Raw genomic sequence first — 15,785 nt, forward strand, 5'->3', positions numbered from 1 at the left:
GGTATGATGCTGACCTCAAACACCTACCAGGCTCTGGGAGGAGGGGGAGTAGTACCTTTAACCCTGACATGCTATAACAGGGGAGATCTGTTTTTTTCAAATATTTTGCTTCAACTAGGAGAAGGCAGGAGAGTAGAAAACATGATTTTGTATATCCAAACACAGTCTAGATAAAAGTCTGGTGATGTTTTTGCAGCAAGGACCCAAGGATTAGTGGCAAACGGTCCCTTCTGCCATTTACTGTTTGGTAGACCTAGGGGATCCCAGGAGACGTACCTACATCTGCATCAAACACTTCTCACTGAGAGTGGGAGGATCAGGAGAAAGTGACTTACAGCCTCTTCAGATGTCCCACCCCCACAATAAATCTGTGCTCCCAACATTTCCTATGAAAAATTGTCACCAAGCTTCATCTCCTGGGAGTTTGTCTATTCAGTTTCATTGCAACATTTTAATCTTTCGATACAAAATTCCAGATACATTTTGCAGTTTGTTCCTGACTGGAAAATATCAACAAATAAAAGGAAACTTTTCCCGTGTGACTGGGTGTGGAGAGGCACAGAGGAGGAGTCACACCATTCCAGAATAATGCAGGCAGGCAGGGCCCTCGGGAGGTCTCGCATCCAACCTCCTGCCTGGAGCAGGGCCAGCTCCAGGATGAGACCAGGCTGCTTATGGCTTTGTCCACACAGTTCCTGAAATCCCCACCAAGGACGGAGCCTGCACAAGCTCCGTGGGCAACCTGTTCTCCTCTCAGGCACACCAAGGCGTATTCCTCCAAGGCTGCGTGCAGCCAGCACCACCGGTAACATCAGTGCCTGGAGGTGAACAGCCACAGAGACCACGGCTTCATTTTGAAGGTCACATGGAAAATACTCCATCGGTTACAATTACTCCCTGACTCATCATCACCCCTCCTCCTCCTGGTACTAAATTGATTGGAAACCCAGAACTGGAAGGAGAAAGCAAACTCAATAGCACAGCTGTACGTAATGGACAAACGTGCTGCCCAGGAAGACTTCTCTGCTCACTTTATTACTCTGCCACAATAAAGGATTCCTTAATACAGCTAATTACTTCTTCACATTAACGAGAAGGAACCATTGTCCAGCCTAATAGCTAAACAGCCTTCTGTGAGCCTTTCACTGGTGCCGCAGCACATGACCTCCTGTACACTTCTCCATCTGCCTTCATTTCTCAAGCTTAAAATGGGAACAATTTACTCAGGTCCTAAGGCTGCCCTAAGATTTCATTATTGCAAAAAGCTACCCAAGCTCATGCCTGTGTGCGACAGAGGTACTATCTGTTATTAACAGGATGTGGCCGAAGGAAAAGAGAAACAGAGGAAGCAATTTTTCAAAGGATTTCTTTCCCCACAATAAGGCAGAGCCACAGCAAGCTTGCAAAAATGCTGGACTGGATTCATTCAGCAGTACTGACAAAGTGACAGTCTTCCATCAACGTGCACGATGGTCCTTGTAATTGAAAGGATTAAAATAAGTCTACTGTTCAGCAGCAGTACTTCAGCAACTGTTGAGAATAAAATTAAAAGGAAAGCAAAAGCAAGTTGCAGAGAAGCTGAAGACACCAGGAGGGGGAACACAAGCTGTGGGAAGAGGCAGTGCTGTTTGCTGTCGCCACGACTATCCGATCACATTTAAAACAGCCGCACACAGGGAGCGGGGTCACATTCTTGACATGTTATTTGCAGAGACAATAGCCTCAGAAACTAAATATTTCCTGTGTTGTCCTGAAGCTGGTCAAAGCAGCTGCAAGCAAAGCAGGTCTGCTAGAGAAGACAACAAAAAACAACTGACTGGTAAAACTGGAGTTAAGCACTTCAAAAACCTCAGTGCTATGGGTTGCCTGTGCTCTGCCCGTGGAAGACCACTGCTGTTCTTGTACTGCAAGCAAGCCCAAGGTGCTGTGCAAGGCTCTTCTCGCAGCACTGGTGAAAACAACTTGTTTTCTAATAAACCAGTTCCCAAATTTCCACAAGCCCACCTTTTAGGGACAATCTGCCAAGATCCACGCACCTAACCAAATTGCCTGTACATGAGCAGTCCTAGTTCCCCTGAAGAGAAGTGGTAGGAGTCAGGGTCTCACCCATGAGCCAAGGAAGCTCCTGTCCAAGCTGCACAAAACAACAACCCACAGTGCGCTCCTTACATTTGGACTAAAATTCAGCACCCCAAAAGGACACAGTTTGGCCAGACTACTGGCCACAGTGAGACTGGAGAGGTCTTCCAATGTAATTGAAATTCTTCTGGAATTTGCCACTTTTTTCCTCTCTCTTTTTAAAATACGCACTTCATGTTCCTTGTGACCAGCACAGAAAAAGAAACAGGCGTGACTGGTTGTGGATGTAATAAGGAAAATGGCAACTCTCACTTCTGCGAAATATGAACTGAGCTCTTCAGAAGAGCCTGAGGGCTCTTCCCTAAGCTACAGCAACTGGTAGGTGAGAATACAGGAACTACTCCACAGCATTACACCTTCCACCTACCATACCTTCTGTGTAAGGCTTGATGTGTGATAAGCGAGCTACGTAATATGAATTTATAATGCAAGGTATGTCACTGCAGTAGTACAGGCTCTTCAAGCAGCTTCATATGCAACCTGAAAGCTGAAGTCAGTTGCTGGAAACATTGCAGTAGAGAGCAAAAACTAAACTGTGGAAAAGATGAACATGCTAACACATCTAAAAAAAGGCTGTGGCATTTAAAATAGAAATGCTCTGCTGAGCACACAAGCAAGCATTAGCACGCTTTGCACTCAGGTTTCAGTAGAGGTTGATGCAGTTTCATGGATTTGGGGAACAGCGTTGCTAGTTACAGACTTGAATAAATCATTTTAAAGTTGGTGGTCCCACTAAAGGAAAGCTTCATTTTGTGCCAAGGTGCATGTCAAACAGGCACACTGTGGGCAGATATCTGCATCCAGCACGTGATCTTCCTGTCTCATTTTCCATCCTCTAACAGGCAAGGCTCCTTGCCTTGGACCTTTCATTGGGGAAATAAATAAATAAAAATGAGGCTTCGACAGGAGAGAAGGGAGGCCAAAGAGCTTGCCCCAGCATTTCACATGGGGCAGACTGAAGCACAGCACGCACTGGTCAAAGGAGCAATTATCTACCCCAGAGCTCAGACACCACCAAAAACCAGAGCCACGGGCTCTGCTGAAAGCTGCGTCAGGCTGAACTACTTCTAAGTGGCTATCTGCACACAACACAGGGGACGTACTGCTAAGGGCTGAAACCTTACTACTAAGGAGAATCCCTACAGGTGTTAAAGCTGGGAGAGTGATCCCAATAGTTTCATCTACTGTACGATGTGCTTCCTGCTTGCCTTTATCAAGAAAGGCACCTGTTTTGAGAACACAAGTACACATACCATTCGCTCATGTTTTTTCCAGTATTTTATTTCCGACAGGCATTTACAACGTTCCATTCATAGAACTAAAAACATAAAAATAGACCTTCTTTCAGCTTATAAAAGAAATATATAAGAACCTTTGACATAGACATGTCATGACATTATGTACAAGAACATCGGTACCTTCCCAGTACCAGCCTTCCAGTATTTCAGCGTTGACAGTATTCCACTGGGTACAGCATAGGACAGCTAAAACTTCCACTTCTCTAATACACTGGGACACAACTGACAGGTAGATGATATAAAACAATGATGTGATAATACAAAGGGTATAGAAACCTTTCTAAAGCTTTTACGAAAAGAACTCAGAAGATAGCAAAAAGTTAATAGAGAAAGCTTTCATAAGATCAAGTATAGTGCACGAGAAACCAGAATGGAGGAGGGGGGAGGGGGGAAATGCTAGCTGGGACACACAGACAGTGATGGATTTTTTGGGGAAATAATTTTTGTTATGTTTTAAAATATAGTCAGAGTGGATTTTATAAAATATAATCCTAAAGCTATTATAAAATTTCAGGTTTTCAAAGTACCTACTGATGTGTCAAACATCAACAGATACCCTGCCCCAAAAAAAATTCATATAATCTTCCTTTTTTCCTATAGGTGAAACTGAAATGGGAAAAGCTATATAAATCTTAAAAAAAAGTGCTATTTTGTGTTTCGTATTTGGAAGTCTACTTAAAAACCACAAGAGTTTAGTCACATTTTACCCTGTTTTAGATGTTTAAATCAAAGACTTAAAATGTTAAAGAGGTTTGCTTGTGTAGAACTTGTTCATACTCTATTGCAGTGGAAAAGCTTTTATAAAGGAATTAAAATACACTAGTTTCACCCACAGTAGGCGAGTGGATGAGGTCAGTTTTTTGGCCATGAATTCCCTGTCCCCTAAGCCCAAACTCTGCCAGAGAGAGTGGACCAAACAGATCTGTGATGTTGCTACACTGGCTCCAGTGAGGTTACACCACAGATCAGCTTGGTCCGCTACAATTCAGACATATCATTTTATTTTATTCTTTTTATTATCTAACTAAACTCCAGTCTCAAACATATACAATAATCCTTTTCATGAAGAAAGTTATACCTAAATAAGAGTTTCCAGTTCATATTTTAATATAAAACCACCATTCCTAACCCTCTGCAAAAAGCTAGCCTCGTATCCTAGACGTGGAGCTACGCTAACGCCGTAAAACTCTTATCCCTTTGTGCCCCTGCATCTCAGGTAAAATACAAAAAAATATTTCTTCAAGTGTTAAATTTGGATCTCTTAAGAGAGTTTGGCATCTTTATAATATTATGTAAAACTAGAGCTTCCAACATTGACATTAAATTAGACCAGCCACAGACCAAGAAGACTTAACACAATATAAATCCCAAACCTTTCCTCGCACATTCCTAAAATACACATATGTTCTTTTACAATTAAAGAGGGAAAAGTCATAAGAATACTGCAACTGTACACGTTTAAAAAGGCAGTTTCCTCATGAAGGAGATGAACCTACGACTGATGTTTTACGGCTATAAAACCCTCTGTTTGTTGTGCTATTGTTTAAGCTAGTTTGCCGCGTGTAGGTTAAGACATCCAGAGTAATTTGTTTTTCAGTGATGATAGTCTCCCCATACTTAATTTCAGCCCCTGATTATTTTAGAATAAATAAAATAGTGTGAAAGCCCTTGGTAACGTAAGACAGGACCTTAAGCTTATTCATTCCAGGTTTTGAGCGTTTTACAGTTGCCTAAAGTGTGGCCACATGGCTTTGGACCAATTCAGCTGCCGAAATGGTGTGTGCAAGTGTGCAATCTATCAGGATCAGCTCTCTGTGGTGTGCGGGGGTGGGAGGGAGGGAGGGATGGAGGGTGGGACTGGGACACCTACGCATCCAGGCAGGGAAGGGGGCTGGTTTAGAGCTCTGTGTTCAGTTTCCTGCTGGGGACAAAGTCTTCACGCCTAACCCAGATGACCTCCTCGCTGTGGCCCTCCACGTCACCGTTGATGCCGGACAAGGCCGCCTGTTTCTTCAGCTGGGTCATCCTGGAGGCGTGCGTGTCCATTGCCGGGCGCGGGCAGTCTCCCCGGCACGGCCGGCTGCTCGTGATGGAGGCTGCCTGCAGCCGCTCCTGAAGGTCTCGGTCGGCCATGGCACCTCTCACGGCCTCGCAGTACTCATCGTCATCGCTGAGGATGTCCGTTTCCTTGATGTCCTCCTGCTCCTCATACTGAGCAAGGTCAAACTGTTCCTCTACCCAGCGGTCAGTGTCCCCACTGTGCGTGGGCTGCTGGGGCTCTTTTTCAGGGCTGCTCGTGTAGACGGCATCTGAGTCAATGGTAAACCTGTTTCGGGCCAGCCGCCGCCTCCTCCTCCCAAGAGACTTGCTTGGGGCTGACACTGCGCACACACAAAGATAAAACCCCACAGGCTTTTTACACACAGTACAATTCTCTTTAAAAAGTTAGTCTTCCAGGGGCCCTTCATTTAACACCGCTAGGCACAAAGCAGGTGGACTCCCACGAATGACCTAGTCATTCAGCATCCTCCCTGTGGGCAAGTCACACTTCACTCAGCTCCTCAGCACAGGTTTCTCTCCAGCTGAAAAAGAACTTTCTGCTACTCAGATCCACAGTTGGGATAATGGCCCACAATTACTGTTCCTCCTAAGTGGTAGGCAGGCAGCCAGCTAGCACAAAGTGCATCTGTTCAGCTCAGCTTCTCACACGCAGTGCCCTGCTGTCAGCACTCCGTGAAAATCAACTAGCCTCACACCTTGGTAAGGGAAATTGCTTTGTCTGGGGTAAGAGCAACACTACAGGTTTCCAAGTAGCTACCTTGGTGCTGAAGATGCTGTAATTGTTGCCTTATTTAAGGGAATGTAATTTCCCTTCTCTAGGGAAATTGCCTGCTACTCCCTTCCCCACTCCCTCCCTGCTGGGAGGGAGGAAGAAAAGAAAATCCCCAAAACAGGAAAAAAAAAAACTTTCAGAAGGTCCTTACACAGCATCCTTACTAGCTTTTGCAACTGGCCCACTTAGCAAATTCACATCTTCTGTGTTGGAACATCTTCATAAGAGGCTTGTGAGGCAAAGCAGGGGACGAATCCTGCAGCCAAAGGACCTGTAGGCATTCCAGCGCTTTTCGTGCACACTCACATAGCTTCATAGCAAGCAGGTGAACTTTGAGGTTACAGTTTGTCCCCCTCCACTAAACAGCACCTTAGCACTTTCAGTATGTGTTTACTAAACTCTAGTAGCTTGGGGGTGGGGATTATATTTTAATATCCCTGAGCCTCAAAACATGCGTTAAGTACCACAGCTCAGCAGTTGCAAATTTGAACTGTACTGAGAGGTCTGGACTCTAAGAGAAGATTTTAATCTCTGCAGAATTTGTCATGCAAAGGTACCAATGAGCCAAACTAAAAGAAGGTTTGGCATCTACAGCAGATTAGCCCCACAGGCTGACTGAAGAAGTGCTGTGGTAAACCAGTTGCATTTTGGCCCTCCTTTGACTCTTCCTCCTGATGATTTTAAGTGTCTCTGAGGCAGATGGCTAGCAACACCCCGAGTGAGAAGCCATGCTGCGAATGCTATTGGTCTGGCCTGCCCATTACAAAAGAGGAACAGAAAGCCTGGTTGTCTATATTGCTGGATCTAATGAGCAGAAAAAAAAAATAAATAACAGACCAGAACAAAACATGCAGCGGTGCCGTGTACTTTTCAGTTGGAAGCAAATGTTTCTTCCCTCCATCATCTAGTGTTCTGAAAATGAAAACCTGCTTTTCCCTGGGATTTTCTCATTGCTTTTGCCTGAAGTCAACTGTAAAGGAAAATCCATGGTTTAGGACAGGCCATTACAAAAATAATAGTTATCAAGTGCATGCCTCTCAAAATATGAGAAGTAGAAGCACGTGCCTTTTAGCAATAGAGCTGAAAAGGCCAAAATGGAGGACGTACAAAGCTATCTCTTCAAACCAAGCCACTCGCTCGAGGGAGCTGATTTTTCTTGTGCATTGTAGTTTCAAAGTGCTAGGGTTAGCCTAAAATTCTGTACATGCTTTTAAGAAATATGCAGCAGGCTTCTGCTTTGTTCAGCTGAAACCCATTTCCAGATTAAAGTGCACAGCCAATCGGTATTGACGGGAATCTCATTTCTTCCTTCCATGCCAGAAGGACCACTCTGAAGCTGAGCCTTGAGTGCAAAGCAAGGTAAATAGAGGCAATTTAAGGCTCTCAAGGAGGTGAAGCGTGGAAAACCAGCAGTTTTTACATACATAGGAGAGAAAGTTAATCCTAATATACAAATAACAGACACCACCACATATCCTACAACGGTGCTGGGGTTACTGGGATCTTGAAAGTCTGTAGCCCTACAGTACCTGCCCTGTTCATGGCTGGCCTTGCACCTTTTAGAGCACACAATCTTTTTCCACCAAAAGGAACATATTGCTGGGATGAGGGCAAACTTTCGGTTTTAAGAAGCTGTCTTCTGTGTTTATCCCGCAGAATCGAGTGCACTGCCTTTAGGAAGTCTTTTCTGTGTTCTGGTGAACTGAAAAATAGGCAAGAATAAACAAGGCAGCGTTATCTCTTGGGAACTGCTGAAAGCTCGCCGTAAATGAGATAAATAATGATCAGCTCTGTAATTTAAGACAGTACAAATTTACTGTCATGCACATCCCCCAGAGAAGACTCAATACAGTATTTTCAAAGCAAAGCTAATTCTATAGTCATTGCAATGGACATCCAAAGAAACAAATACACCGTTCATTAACAAAACACTCAGCCATTCACCCCTCTTGAGGCTTCCTTTCCCTCCTATACCAACCATGCACTTCACTTTGTCCGATACACATCAAGCTGACCTGTGGTGGCTAATTAAATCTCACTTTGTCTGCTGTAAACACGCACCAAGCGGAAGTCTTGCAACTCTCTATTACCTAGTAGTGGGAATTAGCTTGGTATCACCTCTGTTGGACTCTGGTGAACTTGTGTAACAAGTTCTTATTTGAACTCCAAAACACGTCAGGGCAACGACCACAATGAAGATGGACGAGGTTTACTTAAGGAAAGGACAATGCCCTAAGAGCAGAGGTTGGAACCTGGTGGCATGAAAGGTACCAGTTGAAGACGACACAGTAGCAGCTACCTGCCATAAAGATCCAATGCTGGTGTTTAACTGGATGTAAATTTGTGAAATGAAACTTGTAATAAGGATATTCCTGTAAAGGTGCAAGGCTGATCAAATATATGCCTTCATTTTATTACACGTTACAAAATCCTGCCTGTCAGAAGTAAGCTTTTAACACCCTCTCCCCAGTTCCTCTACTGGCTGTTCCCAGATTGCCTTAAAGAAAAGACATAGGCAAGCTGGGATACAGAAACACACTTACCTACAGCAAAGGTGAAATGTTCTTTCTGGCCTGCCTTCAGACTCAGATTTAACATGGACAATCTCACATACAGAATTGGTCTCTGCATCTGAAGTGAAAAGCAAGCAGAACTTCATACAACAATTTCTCATATTTAACCTCAGGCAGAGTATTTCTTCCACAAGCCTGAAAAAATTGTTTAAGACCATCCAGGACAACAGATAACACACTGCAAATAATATTAACTCATGGCTGAAAGGCAGAAGTGATCAGGTGACTAATGAAACAGCAGACTCTTAAACCTTGCAAAATCTAGCAGTATTTTATATGCACTTACTCAGTCCCATTAAAAAAAAAAAAAAAAAAAAAAACAACCCAGTTTTTCAGGTATTCCATAGAGTACTGTCACGTGTTACTACGTTCTTTAGACTTTCACTTATGCATTACAAAGGGAGCAAATTGTTTAAAATTTTGAAATTTTTAATCATATAAGCTTCACATGAAGTCATCAACCACAGGAACAAAAATTCACTTGCTCTGTTGTCTCACAGCTGCCTTCTAGACTCCAGGAGCAGAGTAAACTGGAGTTAGCAGCAACTTTGCCCTGTTTTTCCAGAACCCAGACAAGCTGGAGATTTTCCAGAAAAGTCCAGACAAGCTGGAGATACACAACTGGACCTTCTGCCCCTTCATCTCTCTCTAGGGCTATTATGGATGTTGAGGCTGTGAGTTCCTTTTGCAGGCCCCAGGAACTGTGTACACACATACTAACGACAAACATCAGTCAGTGAATGCCCCGAGACCAAATATTAAGAACCCTGACAAATGCACGCAGCAAGAACATTACCTGCACTTGCCAATGCCCGAACCTGCAGTGCTTCTAAAGGTATCATGTGGCGAAAGCGGAATGGATCCCAGTCTTCATAAATTGAAGCTCTATGTGATCCTCCCTGGAAGAATTTCAAAATACTGTTAGGAAACAGGACACCTTGGCATAGTCAGACACAAAACCCTCCTGTGCTTTGCACTGAGAATGTCCAGGTAGAAACTTGTTGCAATTCTTATTTTCTCACTACATCTTAGTAACCAGCATTACTGAAGTGCCTATCTGTGAAGATCTTGCTAAAATCTAGACAAAAGCAACCATTAGGCCAATCAACTCGTATCAATGCCTTCAAAAGTCATTCAAGACCAATACTGCATTCTCTCCTCCAATATGCTCACAAACATGCATTAGTTTTGCTTTAGTCATTCTGAAGTTATCTTGTGGCCAGTTGACCTTAACCATACAAGTATTTCAAATCACACTTCACTTTGTGCCATACGTGGAAATCAAACACTTTTCTGTAATACTATGAACTGTGTTCCTGATTATAGCAAGGCATGTGTTTACTGTCAAGCTTAGTTTTAACTTTTAATCCCAAACTCCAGTAGAATCCCCTTATAAATTCTATAGGCACACCTAATTTCGCTGAGAGCAGTCAGCACTTGCTCAGTGGCATGCAACAGCCAGAACTGAAACAAGGGCATTGTGTTTCCCTAAGACAGTTGACAAGACATCAGCTCTCGTATTTGATTCCTATACACTGATCAAAGAGTCAAACACAAGAGAGACATTCAAGGTGACACCTTGTTTCATGAAAGTCCACTCCACAGCATGAAATGGATGTGGCAGGCAACATGAATGATTAGTTCAGAAGAGAGCAAAGGATAAACTAAATGACCACTTGCACAACTGCTGCACCCAGGCTGAACAGTAGGCCACTCGCCATTACCCAAAATCTCAGTTGTGTGGCAGAGAACAAGGATCACATACGCAAAAGCACACTCTAGCACCACAGCTTTACAGAAAGCAAATCTTGATCATAGCACCACAAACACACACAGCATCACCGAAATAGTCCATGCAACTTACAAGTTTCTTCTTCTGTTTGGAACCATCCTTGTATACAAGGACCACAGCAGTTTTGAACACTAGAGGAGAAAGTTAGAAACAAAAGCCATGTAGTCAGTAAGGTTGAGAAGGGGTCTCCTCTATGTCCAAGCACACAAACCTTTGAAGTCCTCTGACAGCCCTCACCTGAGTCAGGGAGCAAAGGCAGGAGTAAACCTACCAGCCCTCTTCCATATTCTTCCCAAAAAACCCACACTCAACAGCTTTTACCACACAAAACCAGGTTACTTCAAAGTCACTTGACACTTAAGAGTTTAAGTTACCACTTATCAGAACAACTATTCAAATAGCAACAGTTCTATACAAAAACTTAGAAAACTTTAATCCCCTTGGCTAAGTTCTCCTCAGACAAATGAGTGGCATGCACCTACACGCAGCCAGTCAGCAGATGAGACTGTGCTTGGACATAATTCGAACGCCTCCCAAGTGGAACAGTGGTCTATACAGAATTAAAAAGTGAGCACCACCAGCAGGCAGAGGTGTAATCTGATTCCTCTTTTGCCACATAACTTCCACATGGAGCTGGAATATGTCTTTCAAGACTCCATTTTTCCTTGTGATCTCTTTCTTCAAGCCTCAAGTGCACCCTTTGCTTTCAGACTGCATTGCATGGACACTTAATTTTGGACATTTTATGAAACCCATTTAAAGATTTTTGGAGTAATTAAGAGTTGCTGCACATTCCTAGCCAATTTCACAAGGACACTCAGCTTCAGAGTATAACCAAGTGCTTTCCCAGTTTACAGGATAGCAGTCAATTTTTATATGCTCTTCCAGAGCAAAGCTGAAAGAGTCTTCATTAGCTACTTGTTTGGTATAAAACAAAAACAAAAATAAAAACCACTGGCTTCCTAACCAGCACAACTTTCTGAAAAGAACAAAGAAAAAGGCTGTTGTGTGTAAATAAATTTAGGAACAAATAAAGAAAACCTAGCACACTGCATTACTTGATATAATTCTGAAAATAATATATTTAGCCAATATAAGGGATCATGTACCTTTCCAAGGGACCATACTCCAATGCAGTGGAAAGAGCTTGAAATCTATGCCAACAGCAGTTTCAATTTCTAGTTTGGCCACCCAAGATAGACTACTCTGAGGGAGACAGACCACTCCAAAGTAACTCACTGGGAGGCCTGGCTTAGCTTTTAAGCACTTTCTAAACTTAGATATACAAATTCTTTCTGGCAAAAGGCACAGAGAAAAAAAGGCAAAGCCTCTGCAAGCCCCCAACCCATTCTACAGGGTGAGAAGTAGACTTACTTGGTCTCAATCAGACTACTGAACAATATCTTTTCAGAGACAAATACCTTTGTATATAGCTCTCAATTGGATATGAGTTTAAGAAGCTCTAGCACTGTTACGGCAGTCATCTCAAAATTCTTCACCAGTTTTAGATCAACACAGAACAGAATTTGACCATTGCAGCAGAGAGATAAATACTGTTTTACATTTCAGCCAACCTTGCAGAAGGCAATGCTCAACTACCTTCAAAAAATACCTGCCAAGGCATAGTTGACAGTATTTTAGGAATCCGAAACAAAATTACTAGGATACAAACCAAATGCTGCCAGCTCAGGTTCCTTCTTCCATTTCCCCAGAGAAGCAGGAGGATTCAGCCATATCACTGTATTATGCAAGAGCAAGTCCCCCATCGAAAGGTCTGCAACCTGCCAGCACACGCATGCACAAAGACAAAATGTGTAATCAGTTCAAGAAAGCTTACTTGAATTTTCAGTTCAAGAAAACTTGCTTGAAGTTCACTCCTAAAGAAACAAAAAATGCCCCACAAGCAAACTTTTGGAATATTTCATCAGATGATGGGAAGCGTGTGCAAACAGACTGTGACAGCTGGCAACAGATACATGTAAATCCTTCACTGGTGGGCTTAAATTAGGAGAAGTCAAACTCAGAGTCTGGCTCTCGTAATCTGGTGGGAAGTCACGGCAAAACCCAGATGTTTTCCTTGCATTATTTTCTCCTTTGTCCATCTTTCTCCCTGCCAGTTTCTTTCTATTTTGTTTGAACAGTTAAGCATAGCCCCCAACACACACGCACACAATTTAGGTAAAGTTTAGAGACAGCACCATGTGAAGCAGTCAAAGCACTTCCTCCCCACAGTTGCTATGGCTCTTGTTTTTGCCCAAAGGCTCATCTGTGAAAACCACATTGCTGGAAATGAACCAATAAAGACTGTTGGGAGATGCCTACTAATATTGCAGCAACTAGATCTTTCACTTTAACTTACGGTCTTCCAGACTGACAAATCAAGAGCCATCCCCACTTTAGGGGTCATGTTAACCCAATTCCTCCACCCTCCTCTCAGTGAAGTCTAATTTTTGCCAAAGGACGCCACAGATACCATCAGTACAACAACCCGAGGTCTCCCCAGTAACAAGAGCAACACTAAGATAAGTGTTTACTGTCTCCTCTCACAGATTAACACCAAACCACAATTGCTCTCCCAACAGATGTCCTGACATGCTCTCTCCACCACTGCTTGCCAGCACCAACCCTAGCCTCTGCCCTCTGCCCACCAACTGATCCTCCCTCCCCACTGTTGCTATCCAGCTCTCACACCCAAAGGTTCCTCAGTACCACTCAATCCCAGACCTCCTTTGCCTGTTAGCCCAATGCCTCTTATGTTCGTTCTTCATCCTGGCTGTTGGCAAAATCCTATTACTATCACTTCACACGGTCATGTCTCTCTCCAGCCTTCGCACACATCACTGCTCCCATCGGCCCTGTAGTGTGTCTCTAACTCTTCCTTGAGTCCCCCCTGACCGTATTTTGTTCCCCTCTTACTACCCACCACTCTCCTTCACTGCACCACTGGACTGCAGACCTACGTTTTATCGGTAAATGGAGAGTCCAGGTCTCAATCTGAAACTTCAAGACACCTTCCACGGGTTTCTGAGACGGTCAGCCAGGACTGAGCCACACTCAATCTTCACATGTTTGCATATGCGCCATATGAGACATCTAGACCAAAGCCCAAGGCTCTCTCATATATGAAGCCCACTAACACAGTTTCTAAAGGAGAAACAGCAGTTTCTCACACACCGCACCTAACATTTTGATCTCTTTAAAATGATTAAAGAGGTAAGTACAGACTTGCCTCAGCATGCCAGTCCACTCAGACTGGTGGGGCGAGATTATTTACGGGGAACGAGGAGAGCCAAGACATGGATCTCAAAATAGCAAACTGCAGGGTGGGATGTGATTTTGACCCAAGCACAACATTGAAGGTGCATTAACCCATTACTTCTTTACATTGGTCCCGCTCACTGAACCTTACGTGGAAGAGCAGTTTTTGAATTGGATTGGGATTTATCTGCTTGCACCAGGATCCACTTAAACGACAGAGCATGAAAGGTAAATATTTGATACAATTTAACATTCATGTTACAGGCACCGAAATAACAGCCTTTTTCTCTTAAAGTTGATCATCTGTTACCTCTTTTTTCTCCCCTGTTTGTTCTGCTATGAGTTGGTCAAACACTGCCCCATACTCTTCATGGATTTTCTGCATTTCATTAATGTGGCTGGCAACTTTGTTCATTGTTTTTATGGCCACTAGAAGAAAGACAGAGAGACAGTGGAAGAGACAAAAGGTATTTTTAAGCCTCAGAGAGGAGGAGGGAGGAGAGTTCCAGATCAGAGGTTAAATGGGGAAAAGCAACATAGGTTAGCTCCTTACCATCAAGGTGATAATGTTCTTCACTGTCTACGTCAGTCAGAGCAAAGAGCTCCTTCAGCAGGAGAGGGTATTTCAGTATCCGCTGGATGGGTTTGATGAGGTAAGACTCCAGTGTGGAGGAGTGCTGCCGTCGGGGATTCTGAGCGTCCAGAAATGCCTTGAAAGCAGTGTCTGTCTTGGCTGGAAGATTAAAATGAAGTGACTGGGTAAATAAAGAATCATAACAGCTGCCCTGATAAAGTGATTTTCAAGCTATAAATTCATTTATCCAGAGACATTTTGCAAGGAAGTAGAGATTTATCAGGTCCACAGTATTAGATTTATGCACTTCACATTTTGAGTTACCGACACTGTGCCACAGATACGCTATTTACGATTTAACAACAGGCACCCACCTACCGAACCGATACATGCAGTTTTTAATTTCACTATCCACAGTATTTCTGGCTTTGCAACTATTTCAGAGCAGCATAAATTGTTTGAATCAATCATCTATTTCCTTTAAGGAAAGGCTCAAATTTGATATTTGTAAGAAGTCACTACTCATGAGTCTAGTCTGACAGGGACACCTCTAATATTGGCAAGTCTGGTTATTGTCACCTCATTAAACCTTAAAATGCAGTACTGAACAACAACAACAACAACCAAGAGCTAGTAAGGAGGCAGGAAGCAGTAAGCCTACAATAGTACGGCATATTTTGGGAGTGCAGGCAGACGGGACACCTGATTGCTATCATCTTTTCTACTCGACTGCTACCAAATTTATAGAAATACCATTTTCTCTGTTGCTCCCTCTACTAGAACATAAATTTGTACAGGGAGGGAAGTATGGAGAAGGTGGCATTTTTAGACAGACAAGTTATTCAGCACAGGAACAATTCCACACAATTGCTTTTATTAGAGCCATGTGCCCTGCCAAGGTTGGGTGGTTTTTTTGCAGATGATTTCAATAAAACAACTTCAGTCTCAAATCCAAAAGCCACCTGCACCTCAGCTGAGGACACCAAATTACACCTGAAGTACACTCCCAGGCTTTTAAAGAGATTTATCTCTGGAATAAAATTTTAAGTTCTGTTTGTGCAATAATTCAAGCACAATAATTTGTCATTTATAAATACAGTCAGCAACGAAAAAGCAAAACAAAACGACCAGATCTACCTTGTCTATGGCCTTAACATTAAGGCCTAATAAAACAATGCCAAAAGAAAGCATGGATGTAAGTAGCAATAAATCATTCAAATTCATATATTCCACAGAGCTGCTAAGTCTTCTTTGCAGCATGGCAAAGAGTTTACAAGTAGAAATTTTAAAAAGAAGTGTACAGCAAAAAATAAAAAAA

The 15,785-nt window shown here is 43.0% G+C and overlaps 1 protein-coding gene across 4 annotated transcripts in view; it reads right to left on the reverse strand.

Annotated features, from left to right (window-relative positions):
- Positions 1-3,399: 3,399 nt before the first annotated feature.
- The window catches only part of TIAM1 (TIAM Rac1 associated GEF 1), a 152,972-nt gene continuing 140,586 nt past the window's right edge, over positions 3,400-15,785 (reverse strand). For all 4 annotated transcript variants that reach the window (XM_086764485.1, XM_086764476.1, XM_086764469.1 and 1 more), the window contains 8 exons: positions 14,447-14,626; positions 14,204-14,322; positions 12,308-12,416; positions 10,708-10,766; positions 9,640-9,742; positions 8,814-8,901; positions 7,800-7,972; positions 3,400-5,818 (listed from right to left, as the gene is read on the reverse strand). In XM_086764485.1, the coding sequence (XP_086620611.1) occupies positions 5,334-5,818; positions 7,800-7,972; positions 8,814-8,901; positions 9,640-9,742; positions 10,708-10,766; positions 12,308-12,416; positions 14,204-14,322; positions 14,447-14,626 (1,316 nt within the window). In that variant the 3' untranslated portion in view covers positions 3,400-5,333. The remainder of the gene's footprint in view (positions 5,819-7,799; positions 7,973-8,813; positions 8,902-9,639; positions 9,743-10,707; positions 10,767-12,307; positions 12,417-14,203; positions 14,323-14,446; positions 14,627-15,785) is intronic.

The sequence above is a fragment of the Chlamydotis macqueenii genome, chromosome 1 (genome assembly GCF_036417535.1).
Source record: "Chlamydotis macqueenii isolate bChlMac1 chromosome 1, bChlMac1.mat, whole genome shotgun sequence".
In the NCBI taxonomy this organism is placed as follows: domain Eukaryota; kingdom Metazoa; phylum Chordata; class Aves; order Otidiformes; family Otididae; genus Chlamydotis; species Chlamydotis macqueenii.